We start from the raw sequence: 18,987 nt of genomic DNA on the forward strand, positions 1-18,987 counted from the left end.
GCCCTGTGGAACGCCCTCCCATCAGATGTCAAAGCGATAAACATCTACCTGACATTCAGTAGACATCTGAAGGCAGCCCTGTTCAGGGAAGTTTTTAATATGTGACATTTTAGTGTATCTTTCATCTTGTTGGAAGCCGCCCAGAGTGGCTGGGGAAACCCAGCCAGATGGGCGGGGTACAAATAATAAATTATTATTATTATTTATTATTATGAGTTTACTAATATGAATTAATATGTGTTGCTTATGATTATGTGATATTGTAGGTGTTTGTGGACTGCCCTTGAGTGAGTCTGCTTGTCCTTTATAGCTTGTCTCTCACGGCTACTAATGGCAGAGCACCTTGTAGCAATTCATGTTATATGCTGAGTTAAAACATTAAAGGTGTCATGGCTGCTCCTAAATGATAAAATTGTTCTCCTGGAAGCTTTCCCAAAGTCAACTTGAAACAGTAAGAACCATTTGGGCTGCATTTGGAGGGTAAGGCGAAACTAGCAAATATTTTATTGCTTTCTAGTGCATGAATATCATGGACATTTTATTGTAATATTGTTGTTTTTAACTTTCATTAGTTAGCTGGGGAATCGCCTTTGGGAGACGATGGGTTGCAATTTAAACAAATGAATCATTGCTTCTTAATTAGCAAAATATGTAAAATGCATAGTTTTTGCCATACTTTACCAGTGAAATAGGAAATCCAACCTCTTTTAGAACTGGTTTACTAACCTGGACCAATAAATCAGTGAATGGTAAAACGCTGCATGGAACATCTCTTCAGTTTATGGGAATACAGTTTGATAATAACTAAGACAGAACTAGAGATGAGGAGGAAGGAAACAAAATCACATCTTATGAAGATTGAAAAGAGCTCCAAGTAGTGAATTGGCAACAAAATGACAAGCGAGACTTAGTATTTCACAATTTTCCTTTTCTACAGGGGAGGGGTGGGTGGGAACCATCCCTTACGGCTAGGACCTTTCCACACCCAGTGTTGTCAGGATCTCCTGCACTAATGTTTCCAGTCGCATCTGGTGCTCAGTGATGCTGTTCATTTGCTTCTGCAATGTCAAAACATCCAGGGCTGCATCAAGCCGACTGCATCGGTCCAGGGCTTTCTTTAGGTCTGCATGTTGATGCCGCAAGCCAATTAGGTGGCCATTGATATCTTGGAGCTTCACCTGCAAGGCTTTGCGATTCCCAAAGGTGTTTTGGAATAGTCGTTTCATTTTGTACACAGAACGCAGGATGGCAAGTCCTAGGCTGGATGCTGAGGGGAAACAGAAACGAAGACCAGACCATAAGGAGGATTGAGACAATAATGACATGGCAGACAGAGCCAATGCCCATCTGACATTCATTCCAGTGGGTGGAGGGAAGCCTAGCTGCCTAGTCCTATAGCTACTTCAATTCCACCTCCTATGCCAGTGAGAAAATCTGCCATCCAACCCCAGACAGCTCCCTCTGCCAGCCACCTCCCCCAAATCCCCATGCCCACCAAAAATCAAGGCAGAGAGGATGCAGCAACTGTAGCCCCGTGGTGTAGGGCCTGGGGCTATCAGACTCACACATGGTGTGGGGCTTCATGCTCCGGCGCCAATGGCATCTCCGATGTGGTGTCCTCAGCACAGGTGGTGGGTTCGCCTGTGGTGAATCCGGTGGGTTCGCCTGTAGTGAATCCGGTAGGCTCGCCTGTGGTGAATCTGGTGGGCTTGCCTGTGGTGAATCCAGTGGGCTCGCCTGTGGTGAATCCGGAGGACTCACCTGTGGTGAATCTGGTGGACTCACCTGTGGTGAATCTGGTGGGCTTGCCTGTGGTGAATCCGGTGGACTCACCTGTGGTGAATCCGGTGGACTCGCCTGTGGTGAATCTGGTGGGCTTGCCTGTGGTGAATCCAGTGGGTTGCACCTTGCCCTGGCGAGTGCAGATGGTGAGAGACGCCTCAACTTCACTCGAAGGTGCTTGTGTGGGGTCCTGCCTGGTGACTGAGGTGCCACTGGAGTAGTCTCTTCTGATGACCCTGGCGTGGCCTCTTCTGATGGCTCGGGCATGGCCTCTTCTGATGGCCCTGGCGTGGCCTCTTCTGGGTCATCATGACAGACCACAGCTAGGGTGGGAGATGATGAAGCTCAGTAACTGACTGTCTCTATTCTTCACAGTAGCCATGTCATTCCCCAAAGAGTCAAAGCTTCAATGAAGTTCGCATATGTGGGCATCCAGGGAATCCATGTCCTGAATTATGGTAGCATTCTAATGGGAACAGGGAATGACTTTGCCTATCTCTGTGAGAGGCACATCAAAGATTCACCCAGCAAAGGGCATACATCACAATACCACAATACAAAATTGGGCATTCCAGGCAACCTTTGGTGCAACCACATTATAAAGCCAGCCTTGGACCCAAAGGCATGAATTTGATCCTGGGCTTCCCACATATAACCCAACACTCTCACTGCTTTGTAATACATACCTCACAGAAAGTTTCCACTGACCTGATGACTGGAACTGAGCTGATTCGCAAAATGATACCGATGGATTCTTTACCTGCCAAATAAAAATAGGCACAGATGATTCAACAGGCATAGTCAAACTGCGTGTCATTCAGCAAAACACAGCACCTGCAGTCTAGAAAGACAAGTCTTGCATTTTTTATAATAGAATCCTAGAGTTCTAGAGTTGGATGGGACCCCAAGGATCATCCAATCACAGAAGCCATTAGTAAGAAAAATTAATCTCAGCCAGGTGTATTTGGCACTGCCTGTGCCAACTACCTTTTCTCAGTTTAGCTTTTGCCTATCCCCATTTTGTTTATACTCTTTCCTAGTTTACCAAGCTCTGGTTTGGGGCAAATACAGTAAAAGGCCATCTCATCTGCTGTCAAGAATCTCAGCTTGCCTTAGTGTTTTCTGGCCCATAAATCATTCTTTGGTTATCAGTCATGGTCCCTGGATCCTGCTCTTCATCTGACCCATTCTCTGGTGGCCTCACCAGACATCCTTTTATAATGATATTTATTAAATTTTCCATTTTAACAATCCAATAAAACCACATTAAAAACATTCCAAATCATACAATAATCAAACAGTCCAAATATTATGCCAAATTATAAATCTTTGTTTGGCTTCCCATGCTCTGAGGTCGGGGAGTGCTGATCATCTCACATTTGTGCTGCTTTTCATAGTTCTTCCAGGTAGTTCCCATAAGTCAATCCGATGTTAATCCTTCATTTGTTTTTAACAGCCTCCAAGTTTGTCTGGCAAGCGAGTTAAATCAATACAGTATATTTCTGTGTGGGTGTTTATATTCCTTTTCTCTCTCTTTTTATTCTTTGTACTCTGAATCTGATCGTGGCATTTCACTTTCACTTCCTCACGCCTGTGATTATCCACTGCGACACATCCCAAAATGGAGGAAATTTGGCTTTCTGCCAGTTGTACCAGGCATATGTCCAAACTTCTCCATTTTATCTCATTCCAAAGCAATTAAGCCTGTACTTTAGCAAGAAACCTTGATTTCCACAATTGCAAGTTCATAAATCTTTTCCAAACAGTTAATAATTAGACCAAAATTATATCAATGAATACAGCACTCTCCAGTCCTGCTTGCGTACATAAACAATCTGGCAGCCAGTCCTTCCAGGGAGATTTGCCAAGTAAAATAGCAAAACGAAGTATATAAACAAGAAACAAAGGAGGCTCACCCCCCTTCTGTTCCAACATACCAGTCCCGTACTGGTAATCCTTCTTCCAGTCGAATCTTTTGGCACCTCAGAGGCTGAATCAATTAGCAGAGTAGTTTATCTCCCCTCACTCAGAGCATGCCCATTAATTAAGTCTGAATTTTCATCTTAAAAAACAGGAGTTTGTTGCTCATGGCAGTGACTTCGGAAAGTTGCCAAAGAGACGCATGGTGTTTTCCACCTAGTGCCCCCTGCCCCCTCATTCCTCCCAGATTGGGAGCAGGTGTTGAGTGACCTGCGAGTGAAGCTGCTCCCCCCCCCCGGGGCCTGGGGCAGTTGGGAGGATGATTAGTCCCATCTCATCCTCAAAATATTCCGTGCGAAATGGCTCTGATGTAATGGGCAGCCACCATCATGGCAGCCCAAACCGGAAGCCCTCACCAGACATCCTTTTAACTGTGCTTTCATGAGTGCTTGTGCTCATGATGTTATTAGGGCAGCTCTATACAACCCTAGTTCCTATACTGTTTGTGCCTGCAAAAGTTTCAGGGTGGACATACTTGCTTTGCTTCCAATTGGTGACGGCTACTATTGCCTGGCCATCATGCCTGCCCCACAGTTAGGCCACAGTCATTGCAGCACATCTCTTAATTATGTGTAGAAGTCCCTAGATCTTCCAGAGACAACACTTTTTTCCAGTTCCATTCACAACAGGTCTACTAGCATTGACAGGGAGGTGGTGCTGGGCTCAACCATTTCATCTTTCCAGGGCCCACAGGCAGCATCCATAGTCTGAAGGTTTTTTTTCCATGCTGATAGTGCAGTTCCTTTTTTATATATATTTTAAAATGTCAACTGCTTTGAGCACAGGTGTATTTGTGGAAAACATAATATACGAATAAATTGACAATATCTATGGCTGTCACACACCAATATGGTAAAACTGTTGATAAACTGTTACCTTTTTCCTCCTGCCGTATATTCGTTTTGGATTAGGAAGATATCCACTCTGAAATAAGCATGACATAATTAGTTACTCTGATGCATTAGCGGGATCCCAAAATAGTATTTGAAATGAGGGAATCCACACAAAGAAGTGGGAACTATTTTTGAAACATCTATTTTTTGACATCAGTATATAAGAAGCTGGCTCTATTTCTTAGCACAGATACCGCTCACATCACTCCCATATATATTTATATGCGTTATTGTCATAGGTGCCTGAAAATGTTAATACATCTTTGCTCCAGGAAATACACCTCTTGCCTTTAACTGGCACACACCTGAGCAACATACAGTGGTACCTCGGGTTAAGAACTTAATTCGTTCTGGAGGTCCGTTCTTAACCTGATGTACCACTTTAACTAATGGGGCTTCCTGCTACCGCCGCGCTGCCACCGCACGATTTCTGTTCTCATCCTGAAGCAAAGTTCTTAACCCAAGGTACTATTTTGGGGTTAGCGGAGTCTGTAACCTGAAGCATCTGTAACCCGAGGTACCACTGTGTAAGAATAAAAAGTAACAGAAAATGCAAGCAAAAGGAATTCCTTTGTTTCCAATTCTTTTAGTCTAATTTTGTGTCTATCTCACCACCAACACCTCCCATTGTTGTAGCAGGTACAAGGAAGGTACAACAATACTATATTATTACATAAGGACAGGATATTGTATTTGTGATTATAAGAAGGAAAGGCGTGACTGTCTGCAAACTTGAAAGTATCATCTGATACTTCTTTCAGATCACATGTAGAAAATAAAGCATTAAAATTACAGGCATTACAAGTGAACTGCATACCTCTATTAATTTTTCTAAAGGAAGCCCTTTATGGCGGATACTTCTTTTCCAGGATTTCCAGCTTTCACGTTCTCCTTCAGCCTCAAATTCTGGTGGCGTGAACCACTTTCCATCAGAACCCTTGATGGACTTCTGCAAAATTCCTATGACAAACAGAGAAGTCACATGAATGTTACACGCCTATCCCAATCAGCAAAGTTCACTGAATCATGTAAGAAATCTGTCAACAATTTATCCAATATATACTTTAGAAAACGGCGTTTCGGTGCACTGCTCTGGTTTGCCAGAAGCAGCTTAGTCGTGCTGGCCACATGACCCAGAAGCTGTACGCCAGGTCCCTCGGCCAATAAAGCGAGCTGAGCGCCACAACCCGAGTCATCCGTGACTAGACCTAATGGTCAGGGGTCCCTTTACCTTTTTACTTTAGAAAAAAACCATATGAACAGAGATTCTGATACAAGCACTACAATAAATTTCTGCATGGGGCTTGGTGCTTCTGACTAAAACTATTTAGTGTTTGATTTTGTTGTAAATAGGTATGCAATAAGAATCACTGATCAGGGAACACAAGTCTGTCTTGATACTTCAGCAGCTCCTCTGCTGAACTCTTCCAGTATTTCTTTACCGTATTTTTCGCCCCATAGGACGCATTTTTCCCCTCCAAAAATGAAGGGGAAATGTGTGTGCGTCCTATGGGGCGAATGCAGGCTTTCGCTGAAGCCTGGAGAGCGAGAGGGGTCGGTGCGCACCGACCCCTCTCGCTCTCCAGGCTTCGCGCAGATCTCCGCAAGCCGCGGGAGCCCGCGCCGGGCTCCCACAGCTTGCGGAGAGTTGCCTGCATGCCGAAGACTTCGCGCAGCTCTCCGCAAGGCGCGGGAGCCCGGCGCTGGGCTCCCGCGGCTTGCAGAGAGTTGCCTGTTCTGGGGGCTGGGGTCGGGGGAAGCTCGGGCTTCCCCAGCCCCGCGCCTGGGGGGGGGGGAATAATTTTTTTTCCTTTATTTCCCCCCCAAAAAACTAGGTGCGCCTTACGGGACGGTGCGTCCTATAGGGCGAAAAATACGGTACATGCTGGGTATATAAAATTGTTTGATTGCTTATTTTTAAGATGAATCAGGCATAGCCTCATTTTTTAATGGTACAGCATGGCAATCTGGCTTTGATTAAATCTAAGATACCTTGAGTAATTTTTCAGTCTACATTATTTGGCTATGTTGCTGAGCAGTGTCTGAGGAAAGGTGCCTTCTATTTGCTGTATTACTCAGCTACGAATGATCGTCAAAGGAGAAGCAGAAGCAGCAGCTACTGCAACCGTCTCATGGCTAGCCATTGTAAAATTGCAGGTTGAAGAGGCAATCCATTTGAAAACTCTACAATCACATTTCTGCACACTTTTGGTTCTGACAATAGAGAAGTACTGGTATTTCTTTTCACTTCACAGTATATGGGAAGTGAAAACTATAAAAAAAATTAGTCAAATTCATAAATTACATGCTGAAATACTTAAAGCTGACGAAATCACTTGTGCTTTTAAGAGGGATTCAAATGACTGAAAATATCATTATGATACTGAAGTAATTGCTGTAAGCTACCCTGGTTCCATAAGCAGAATGGGATATGTATAATATAAAATAAACTGTCTTCTGGGGAAAATTTGGGGGCTTCTATATACACTTACCTAGGAACCTTCCAACTGGACTACAATAATGCACTCTATGTGAGACTTCCCTTGGGATTGGCAAGAATCTGAAGCTGGTGAAGAATACTGTGGCCAGATTTTGAGTGAACACCGATGTCATGTAAAGATATAGCTTTTTGCCCAAGCTTTCCCTGACCCATAAGACCAGACCCTGCTTTGTGTGTTTGAATACACTGAATTTATGCTTTTAAATGAACAAATAAATGAAATGGGACTTATTTCTGTTTTGAGAAGATATGTAGAAGAAAGCGTTCTTCCCCAAATGCAAATGGTAGTCATATACTAACTACATGATGGCTTCCTTCCCATCCCAATTTTTAAATCTGCCATTAGTATTATATGCCTTGTACATATTTAATACACACAGATATACTCTTCAAAACCAACAGTTTACCTGCTGCCAATTTCTCCTTATACAAAACACCTTTAACTTGTCCACAGTGCACAGGAAGGGTGGAGCCCAGCAAATCCTCCTCTTGAATTTCAATCTGCCTTCGTTTTACTAGATGAGATCAAGAAATCGAAGTCAAATAGTTAAAATTCCTATATTTTGGGCTTCTAGAAAATAAATCTGATACCAAACTCCAGACCACCAACATGACCAGACCACCAACAGCACAGAATATTTCATATCATCTGAAAGTAATTCAGATCACTTGTAGTAAGAGTAAATTTTAATCTGAGAGAGAAGTGAAAAGATATAATTCTAGATTAATTATATTCATCTAGTCAACAGAATTTATATACTGCTTGGTTGTAATGAAACCTCTAAGCAGTTTACAATCTGCCAGTCCACTCCAGTGAAGTTCTAGAACAGAGTGATGGAATGAATTACTTAACTATTAACACTAAGGCATGAGTGGCAGGATAAATGAAGAAAACAGTGAGGAAAAGGATGGGCTTCGCCAGCAGAAAACTGCAAGCTTATTTAGTAATTTTACAACATTATGAAAAGTTTGTGACATTCTACAGCATTTAACTTTTTACCTTTTCGAATTCTTCTACCCTTCCATCTTTCAGTATATTGCATTCGATGCTTTCTTTTTCTCTTTCTCTTTACTGCATTTGTTGTTCCTTAAGAAAATGTTTCCAATTAATTACACACACTTATTTCTAGTTCCTTCTTCACTCTGCATTAAAGACAGTGCCCAGTGCTAGACGAACTCCATGAAGTCTTTGAACTGTTCTGGAAACCCTACCACATTTTAAATCATAATTTGGTGAAACATTATCCAAATTTCAATTAAATGGAACTTCTCTCATCACCCAAACCAGAAAACAGCACTTAAGAGCTTTGGAACAAGCCAGGATATTAAGCAATGCCTTAATATTCTGCTTGTTTCAAAGCTTTTCACTATAGTTTCCTGGTTCAGATGAAATGGAAATATAAATAATGAAAGACTTTATGGTTTGTTTGCTGGCTCTTTGCATGACCAACCTCTCATCCCTGAACTATATGCCTTAAACTCCCCTACATATCCATGTTGGTACTCACGGCCATTTCCTAAGGAGTAATCAGGATCATGTTCATCTGTGGAAGTTGATAATTCACTGCTGTTCGCTTCTGAAGTAGAGTTATTTCCAGCATTCTGGGTAACTAAAAATGTATTATTATTATTAATTAAAATTGCATACTGCCCTTCATCCAAAGATCACAGGGCAGTTTACAATATAAAAATATAAAATGAGAACACAAAATACATAACAAAAGAACAGACATACACCAATAACCATCCTCGCATAAACACATTTTAAAAGCCATAGATTACATAATCAGCTGAAGGCCTGGCTATAGAAAAACATTTCATTTTTATTTTTTTTAAAGAAATATTTATTAAGATTTTACAAAGACAAATATACAAAAACACATAATAAAAAATAAAAAAATAAGTAAACATACAGAAAAAATAAGAAAAATTAAAAACAATTATTTTTCATAACTTAAAACTCATTTGCTTGTTTCTTTGACTTCCTCACACCTCCCCTTCTTGTATTCCCATTTAAATAATCAAATCAGCAAATCCTTACCCTCTTTCATTTATCTTATCTCTATAACATTTTATAACTCAGTATTTTCATCCATTATCAATTCATTTTTGCATATTCTTATTAACTCTGTTGCTAATACCACTTATTTCCAATCCAACACCATTTTAGTTATTTTTTTACCTATTTATACCCTTCTTCCATATTCTTAAAGCATTACAGCTGGAAACCACTTAAATTCTATCCAACATCATTCTAACAGTCATTAATTTTACAATATTTCTGTAGATAGTCTTTAAATTTCTTCCAATCTTCTTCCACCGTCTCTTCTCCCTGGTCTCGGATTCTGCCAGTCATTTCTGCCAATCCCATATAGTCCATCACCTTCATCTGCCATTCTTCCAAAGTGGGTAAATCTTGTGTCTTCCAATACTTTGTAATAAGTATTCTTGCTGCTGTTGTAGCATACATAAAAAAAGTTCTGTCCTTCTTTGGCACCAATTGGCCGACAATGCCCAGAAGGGAGGCCTCTGGTTTCTTCAGGAAGGTATATTTAAATACCTTTTTCATTTCATTATAGATCATTTCCCAGAAAGCCTTAATCTTTGGGCACGTCCATCAAAGGTGCAAGAATGTACCTTCAGTTTCTTTACATTTCCAACATTTATTATTGGGCAAATGATAAATTTTTGCCAGCTTGACTGGTGTCATGTACCACCTGTACATCATTTTCATAATATTCTCTCTTAAGGCATTACATGCCGTAAATTTCATACCTGTGGTCCACAACTGTTCCCAGTCAGCAAACATAATGTTATGTCCAACATCTTGTGCCCATTTAATCATAGCAGATTTCACCGTTTCATCCTGTGTATTCCATTTCAACAGCAAGTTATACATCCTTGACAAAATCTTAGTTTTGGGTTCTAACAGTTCTGTTTCTAATTTTGATTTTTCCACCTGGAAGCCTATAGAAAAACATTTTAGCATGGCATCTAATGTATGTTGAATATCTGTAAAGCTATGTCTGCATATTCATCATAATTGTGAAGCCTGTATTGCTTTCTCTCATCACCTGTGCAGCAGCTTTCTTAGCATAAAATTTGGCGAATCTGGCAAGAAAATGGGAGTGATAAAAGAAAGTCCACTCCCATTCTGGGTGCTGTGAGCACCAAATACATACAAGCGAAGTGTGGATGAAATTTACTTTGGGAGATAAGTTAACTAATAAGTGATTAGACTAAAAGGAATACGCATAGCTTTTGTTCATACCAATCTCAAGACTTTTCAAACAAGATATTGACTTGAACTTAATCTGAACTTGACTGGATCCTATGGTGAGACTGAACTTGATGTAGAATGCAGGATAACTCTGAGAAGGATTACAATGTTTCTTGAAGGAAGAAAACTGCATTTTTATATTTTTTTTGAAGATTAGCACTTGGGAAATCTTATAACTTTGAGAGAGAAACTTATGTTCTATAAAAGTGCTGAAGACATCTAACCTAATGGAATTATAACTGTGATTTAATTTATTAAAAGGCACTTGCTGGCTAAAATCAAGATCAAAAGAAGAGGACTAGAACATCCATTATTAATACTGGACTAAATTAGAATCACGTCAGCGGTTCGAATCCCCGCAAGGGGGTGAGCTCCCGTTGCTTGGTCCCTGCTCCTGCCAACCTAGCAGTTCGAAAGCATGTCAAAGTGCAAATAGGTACCGCTCCGGCGGGAAGGTAAACGGTGTTTCCATGCGCTGCTCTGGTTCGCCAGAAGCGGCTTAGTCATGCTGGCCACATGACCTGGAAGCTGTATGCTGGCTCCCTCGGCCAGTAAAGCCAGATGAGCACCGCAACCCCAGAGTCGGCCATGGCTGGACCTAATGATCAGGGGTCCCTTTACCTCTACCTAAATTAGAATCAAAATTTAATTGTACAGGCTTATTATATTGAATATATAGAAATGATTTGGATGTGAATGGATGTAAAGATCTGAATATATAACTCTTATAAATTATATTTGTGAGTAAGGTGGGAGAGGGAAGGGATAAAGTTGGAAGCACTGGTTTCCTCTTTTGAACCTAATGAAATGTCCTTGGCAAAGTACTGACAAAGCTAAAAATAACACTATTAGTGGTGGGAAAGGACTTTTTGTTTTGAAAGTAAACCCTAGAGGAAGCTGGGAAACAGGGAGTTAGCCCCCCCTTACTCCAAACTAGAAATGGCAGAGGAAAAAATCCATATGTTAAAACAAACTAACCAGGCCGTAATGCAAAAGAACCTAAGAGATGAATTGTATGATTTTCTTTTAGTCATGAAAAGAGAACTGTTTGATCAGATAAAAGATGTTAATAAGGCAGCTTCTCAAATCTGTAAAAGTAATAATGTACTTTCAGAGGCTGTGAGACAATTAAAAGAGGCAAACACACAAATCACCAACGTGAAAATGGTAGAGAGACAAGGTATGAGGAAGATACAAAGGAAAGTAAGAGTAGTTCAAGACAAAAATGATATTACAGTCATAACTCATGTTGCGTCTGCTTCAGGTTATGTCTTTTCAAGTTGCGTCCCGTGGCAACCTGGAAGTACCGGGACGGTTACTTCCCAGTTTCCCCGCTTATGCATGCGCAGAAACACTACGCGCTCTGGATAAGAATGCTTCGAGCTGCGGATGTGCCTCCGGGAGGGTTTACGTCCGCAACTCGAGATTTGGGAGACTTTGACTGTGATAGAGAAGAAGCAGGAAGGGAGGGTAAAATGCATAAGAGCTACTATATGTGGTGGCAATGTAAAATTATTAAAAAGGCCTGGGAAAAGACATATAAAGACTTGAAGATTATGTGGGAAATGATTAACGTTAAAAAAAACCTGAAATCACCACCAGGGAAAATTAAATGCAATTCACATCGGGGGAAATAAATACAGTGAATTTCTTCTCCTGCCTGAGTCCTTCCAATTCCTGGATCCAGCAATCTAATGGAGGATTCTTTTGTTGAAGTAGCCAGGCAGGGGCCACACTAGCCCCAAAGTACTGCATGGGTTGTTAGTACAGTGGTACCTCTGGTTGTGAACGGGATGAAAGGAACACAACCTGCAGCGGCATGTCTGTGCATTCGCAGGTTGCGATTCGCTGCTTCTGCGCATGACGTCATTTTGCAAGTGGGTGGTAAGAAGGACAAAAGTCAGCATGGTATGTGAGAGCAGGATTTAGAAGCAGGCTGCAGGCAGAAGCCTGAGAGGGAGAGCCATGCTTCGTTTCTGGTTGAATCCAAGGCTGTGGCAATGGGAGAAGCAAGACCATCTGGGCATGGCTGTAGCCAAGGGGGGGGGACAGCCGCCCCCCTTAAATCAAGTAAATAAATAAATGAACTGACAGTGTCGCAGATAGCTCGGTTCTGCCCCCCCCAACCATAAATCCTGGCTACACCCATCTGAGCTGTTACTACTTTGAGTCCCACCCCCCAGGAGGTTGTAAATATGACAAATGCTTAAAAGGAGTATGCTTCGTATTTTACTGCTCTTAAGATTGCCACAGCTTGAAGCGCCAAGGAGAGAGTAGTGGTGCCCAACCTGTGGAATGCCCTGCCACCAGATGTCAAAGAAATAAACAACTATCTGACTTTTAGAAGACATCTGAAGGCAGCCCTGTTTAGGGAAGCTTTTAATATTTGATGAATTGTTATATTTTAATAGTTTGCTGGAAGCTACCCAGAGTGGCTGGGGAAACCCAGCCAGATGGGTGTGGTATAAATAATAATAATAATAATAATAATAATTCTTACACATCTCATCCAAACTTTGGAAGGCAGGAAAAACTTGTACAGTGGTACCTCGGGTTAAGAACTTAATTTGTTCTGGAGGTCTGTTCTTAACCTGAAACTGTTCTTAACCTGAAGCACCACTTTAGCTAATGGGGCTTCCTGCCAGAGCACAATTTCTGTTCTTATCCTGAAGTAAAGTTCTTAACCTGAAGCACTATTTCTGGGTTAGCGGAGTCTGTAACCTGAAGTATCTGTAACCTGAAGCGTCTGTAACACAAGGTACCACTGTACTGTACATTTGTGTATGGGGGGGGGGGTTTACTGTGTGACAAGGATGCAAATCTGATCGTTATTTTCAAAAGAAGCCAATGCCCCCATGTTTTGGAGGAAACACATTAGCAGCCCTTTCTACTATTGCTCGCTCACCACATGTAAGGAGAATCTTCACTTTCCGGGTCTGATAATATTAAGCAAATAACTGTGACGTGGCTGTTAATGAAACACATCCTCTGGAGGCTGGCATTTTGAGAAGGGCTGCTTTACTTCCTTCGCTGCTGCCCCCAGTTTCCCGCTCAAACTCGAATTTCCCGCTCAATCCCTCCCGGGCCTCCCAGGCTTCCCCGGCGGGCGCTCCCGCCTCGCTTAGGACGCGGATGGTGGGCGCACAAGGGCCAGGGAGCCCCTTATAAGGGGCTTCCAATCAGGTTACAAAACAACGGCCTATGGGACGGGGCGGGGACCCCGCCAACACCGTCTGAGACTGAAGCAGCAACTCCTTCCCCTGTATGGAAATGAACCGGGCACTTACTTCCCTCTTTCTCCTTGGCACTGGTCGGAGCAGAGGCGTGAGGCGCCGAGGGACCAGCGCCACCTTCCATGAAAACAGCCGAGCGCCGCCAGACTACCCGAACTGTCTTTCTCGGCCGATGTATTCAGCAGAAACGAAAGTGAAGACATCACTTCCGCAATGAATTTGAACGAAACAAAAAAAAAAAATTTCCTTCCAGTAGCACCTTAAAGACCAACTAAGTTAGTTCTTGGTATGAGCTTTCGTGTGCATGCACACTTCTTCAGATACACATTTCGTGCATGCACACGAAAGCTCATACCAAGAACTAACTTAGTTGGTCTTTAAGGTGCTACTGGAAGGGAAAAAAATTTTTTTGTTTTGACTATGGCAGACCAACACGGCTACCTATCTGTAACTGGAATTTGAACGAGGATTGCTATTTGTTTCTTGCGGACTCGTCTAGCGCGGGGAGGCGGAGAACTGGTCGCTCTGCCCTTAACCCCTCTCTCAGGAGATGAAATGCCCATTCCCTCGCTCTCCCACACCTGTCGCAATAGGTGTTGCCCATAAAGCGTGTCTCCCTCGATGAAACGTTATGAACTCTCTTGTCACAGACGCACACGTGTCGTTCTAGCAGAGCTCTGCTCTGCCTCCACCCCTCGTGGTCCGCCAGGGCTTTCCAGGACACGTGAACTGAGCATACACTCCACTGCGTGCGCGTCGTCTGTACAGAGGAGGACTCGCACGAATTCCTTCGCCAAAGTGCCTGCCTCCTTGCAATACGTCAAAGCGGTGCTGCAGCCTTGAGAATCATGACGCGGATAATTCCTATCTGTTCTATAAACTGTTTTAGTTTATGCAGTCCCGCTACTGGGTTGTCGATGGATGTTAGCACGCTGTATGGGAGCTCAGTGAAGACGCTTGATCCACGATCGGAGTATAGAGAGGCTTGGCAGGGCGCAAGACTTCTGCGGAGAGAATGGATTGATTGGTTGATTGATTGTGGATTCAGTCTCTTTCGCGTGTTCAACTTTCACATGGGGCTGGCAAGTTAATGGACTTGTTGCTTTTCAGTGGAAGTCCTTTTGGGGTGGGGGCAAAGATGCTGAGCTTTTTTTAGTTTTGCCCAGATATTTTTTTTCAGCAAAAATGCAAAAAAAATGCTGTTTATTTTTATGGAAGATAGGCCAAAACGGCACTGCCAACATGGGCTGCCATACATCCGTATTTTCCCGGACATTTACCAGATATCCACCAGGACACTGCTAGAGACAGCTATATTCCATATATGTCCTGGAAATTCCAGATGGATTGCAGCCCTACAATAGTCCAATGACAGCATATTCTTCAGGCAGTGAGAAAGCCAACAAGCACTCTCCCCTTCCCATATTTTCACTTCAACTGCTCTCATACATATATTCAAGATGTCAAGTTGGTAGGAAGACTGGAAGGTGTCCCAATGCAGATGCTTCTTTTTTGCCTCTGAACCTGTGCCTAAAAAGAATAATTAAGCAGGGGATGTTCTTCCTGCCACTTATCTTTACCACTGAGAAAGCATGTGTCAATTTTTTTGCTGCTAAAGAAATAAAAGGGCCAAGAAAAGAAGAGTCAACTAGAGTTGTGCAAAGCCAGCTATTTTATTTCCATGAAGTATTCTATATTTCCCATCTTTACATGCACAAATGTATGTGCCTTATTGCAGGTGGCTCACCCAATTCACATTTTCAACAAAAAATACATTTTCTAGTCCTAATGCAAAAGCTAGTGATTAAACTTAGCAAAATCCCCTTTCTCTTGAGCGTCATTCATTTCCTTGTTGCAGGGAGGGGGCTTCTCCCACTCCCTGCAGCAGTGTAGAAAGCTTGATACATCAAACAGTACAGTTCATATGAAGAAATTAGCCATCTTTTATCTGCTTCAAAGTACAGCTGCACTAAAGAAAAGTGGAGCCATTGATTTGAGACGATTAATGCAGATGTGTATTTGGAATAAAACAGAAGCTGGCCCAACAATTCATTTTTTTAAAAGTGACCTGGGCTGCTTTGGTACCACATCCTTTTCCATTTTCCTTTTCAACAAATATTTTATTTGTTTTCAGAACTGTGATAAAAAAATAATGAAACAAGGACAAACACTTAACATGTGTGGACTGTAATTTCCTTTCTGGGCCCGCCTCCCTCCTCGTTCATTCCCCTTGAAAGAGTGCAATCCAAACTCCTCAGAGCCCTTCTACAAGTTCCTAGATGCGTTTCAAATGCATGGGACAGACTAGAAACAGGGACGATGAAAGTCGAAGCTCATATTAGTCTAACTTCAATATATGTGGCTAACTCTGAAACTGCTCCCCCGAGGAATAGCCCCATTGATTCTGAGTGACTAGTTTCAGTCTGTCTGGCAGACAGCAGTCTTAAACACTCTTCAGAAACTGGACCTTGCTCCCCAAACCCTCATAACTGTGGACCTGGGCCAAGCTAGATCCATGGTTAGGCAAAGAATCATGGACATAGAGAGACAACAGGACTGTACAAGGGTCCCCGATTATAAAATCATAGAAAATGGGAGACACGTAGCCGCTCCAGCAACATATCTCTATTTCCCCACATCCAGAAACACAAGAAGGGCTTTCACTCTTGCTAGAAGCTCGGCCTGGCCCTCACCGGTTCTGGAAGGCTCCTATAGAAGAGTCCCGTACGCACAGAGACTTTGCGCCTGTCCATTAGGGGAAATAGGAAGCCCCGAACATATATTTTTTAGATGTCCTTTTTATGTTGAGATTCATAGAGACACCATTGATCCTTTGCTGAAGAGGCTCGCCGATCTTTCAGACAAGTCTAAACTTAATTCTCTCCTCTTAGGCAAAGATCACAAGGCGACCTGGCCAGTAGCCAGATTCTGCACCCAGATTTGTAGGCACAGATCATCTTCTAGAATAAAATAGCTTACTAGGGAAATGCTGAAGTCGCCCTTTGGGGTGCCCCAGGGTCAATTTTTATGGTAGCCCAAATCTCAGTTGTACAGGTGTATGTATATATCTCAATTTTAACTCTTGAGCTATTGCTGCAATCTGCTCTGATTGTATATTTTATCTTTATGAACGCTGTTTTTATTGTGTTATGTGAGATGGTCTTTGACCGTAATAAATTATCTATAACATGTGTGGACTGTAATTTCCCAAATACCTACAAACAATACATGGTTGAAAACAGTGAGTCAGGCATTTAAGCTGAGTGTATTTCACTCAGTGGAGTAGACAATAAACCATCCCACATATAAATGGAAACCTTACTCTGTCAAATTGGTCATGTTTTGTGACATATCTGATGATTCTTTTATGCTGTGTTACGTGTTTCTGAAAGTGCTATTGCTTGTCAAGCAAACCACTTATCATGAGCGCCCCTGAATCTTTTTCATATGAGCTCCCATGGGCATGAAGGCCAAATCTTTATGTAGCACTGAAAGGTTTGGGTCAGTTTGGTTTACAATGAAGCTAAGACCAGATGTCACATCCTCTGATATGAAAGCCTTGTCCTTAATCACTGGTGGGTTGGTGAGAAGCCTGACTGTTTTGACTTAGGGCTCATCCACACTTCCACTTATCATTTACCCTGCTGCTTACCACTGAATGGGAGCATGAGTCCCGTGGATGGATGTTTGCTCTGATTCAGTGGTAGAGAGTGGGTTTCCCCAGGGAAAGTGGAAGGGCTCAGTCCCATGCCTAGAAAGCAGAAAACTCTCAGACCCATGATTTCTAAATGTGGGGCAAGTGAAGAATGGACGAGCCCTTAGTGTTGAGCAACTGGCTTGAAGTGATACCACCTGAAGGCCGTGTTGCTAGTCTCAACCAACTCCAAGTACTTATTTCAGAAGCTGCCTGGCCAGAGAGATGAGCAGTTGGCTTGGAGATAAGGTGCTTGACCTGCTACCCCTGGATAAATCATCTAGTGAATACCTTGAGCCATGATGGCCACAGGAGCTTATGAGTACCAAAAGGCTTTTGTAACACCTGCTCCTGGTTCCTCGTTCCTGCTGTGGTAGAGATGAGCAGAGTGGGATTGACAGATGGAACAGCTCTAGACTAAGCAGCTTCCTCCCATGGACATGAATATCTGGCTTCAAGGTGGCTTCTGTGGGGAATTTTGTGATGCTGTTCTCCAACCAAAGAAATTTTACAAAAATGCATATACTAGGGGCAACTGCATTAAAATGGATATAGTATTGCAAATAACATACAAAAAATACATTATGGCTTGCAAAAATATGCGCTTCGGTCAAAACTGCTTACAAAGATGTGCTTATTTTGCACTAAAATGCTGTAGAATTCTCATGAGGATTTAAAAAAATAAAATTCTCAAATTGCTACAGAAATGTGGAGAACTGAAGTTATGAATGGGAAAATGACAAAAAGAGAACCGAAAATGACAAATCCCTCCACTCCTAATGGGAACATTTAGGCCAAAACTCATTTCACTGAGTTCTTGTGTTACATAGATTGCATTTGAGACTGTGTTGACATGAATTTAAATTAGACTTGTTTTATATTTTGATCTAGGCTATGTTTTGTTACTGGACGGATACTTCGTGTTGAGTTGCTCTTACTATTTTGTTTAGTAAATTTGGGCTGCCCTCAAGCAGCTAATTACAAATAGAAAAAGCTTCCCGGAAGTTCTTTTCAAATTCATTTTGCAGTTTTCTTCCATCTTCTGTGACATACTGGCCCTGCAGGGGAAATATAATAGAGCATTAGCTTTGATATGTGTGTGACTTGTTGCTTAATTTATTTAGATTTTACCATTGCTCTTCAAAATGTCTACAGCAGGTGGAAACGTTTAAATATTTCTGTTGTCCTAGCCATTTCAGGTTATCGTGGCAGTTTATGTACAAGTACAATGAGATTATCACAATAAGATAGTGGGATTTCAATGACAGCTGTCTGGCTTCTGCTTCAAGACCTCCGGAAGAGAACTCCTTCTCTGCAAGTAATATATTGCAATCTTCCCACACATAGGTTTGCAGCTATTCAAGCATTCAAAGACAAGAAGGGGGCCAGGTGGGTTTTCTTAGGGACACATGAGGATCGCTTAGATGGTTTAGCACTGAGTGACTGTGGTCGTTATGAGAGTTATGTGTTTGAGTACATGAAAGGGAGAGAGACAGAGACAGAGAGAAACTGAGTCACACTAAATCATATTTTACTTTTTCCTCACCCTTATTCTTTTGGGGTTTTTAATTTCAATGTATAACAGAAACCTAACTTGACCTTCTCACTCGCATGTGTTTATCATT

General features: G+C 42.2%; 2 protein-coding genes across 4 annotated transcripts in view; both read right to left on the reverse strand.

Moving 5' to 3' along the window:
• Positions 1–472: 472 nt before the first annotated feature.
• On the reverse strand, positions 473–13,889 carry LOC310763729 (uncharacterized protein). Its single transcript, XM_083616345.1, has 9 exons — positions 13,723–13,889; positions 8,664–8,765; positions 8,156–8,242; positions 7,563–7,670; positions 5,473–5,615; positions 4,639–4,686; positions 2,491–2,542; positions 1,566–2,105; positions 473–1,267 (listed from the first exon to the last, which is right to left on the reverse strand). Exons 1-9 carry the CDS (start codon positions 13,790–13,792, stop codon positions 969–971), a joined length of 1,449 nt encoding a protein of 482 aa, XP_083472471.1. The 5' UTR covers positions 13,793–13,889; the 3' UTR covers positions 473–968.
• Positions 13,890–15,322: 1,433 nt separating this feature from the next.
• Positions 15,323–18,987, reverse strand: part of LOC310763727 (nuclear body protein SP140-like protein) — a 116,934-nt gene continuing 113,269 nt past the window's right edge. For all 3 annotated transcript variants that reach the window (XM_083616343.1, XM_083616341.1, XM_083616342.1), the window contains one exon: positions 15,323–18,420. In XM_083616343.1, the coding sequence (XP_083472469.1) occupies positions 18,337–18,420 (84 nt within the window). In that variant the 3' untranslated portion in view covers positions 15,323–18,336. The remainder of the gene's footprint in view (positions 18,421–18,987) is intronic.

This window comes from Podarcis filfolensis (genome assembly GCF_964270895.1).
Source record: "Podarcis filfolensis genome assembly, chromosome: 5".
Lineage (NCBI taxonomy): Eukaryota > Metazoa > Chordata > Lepidosauria > Squamata > Lacertidae > Podarcis > Podarcis filfolensis.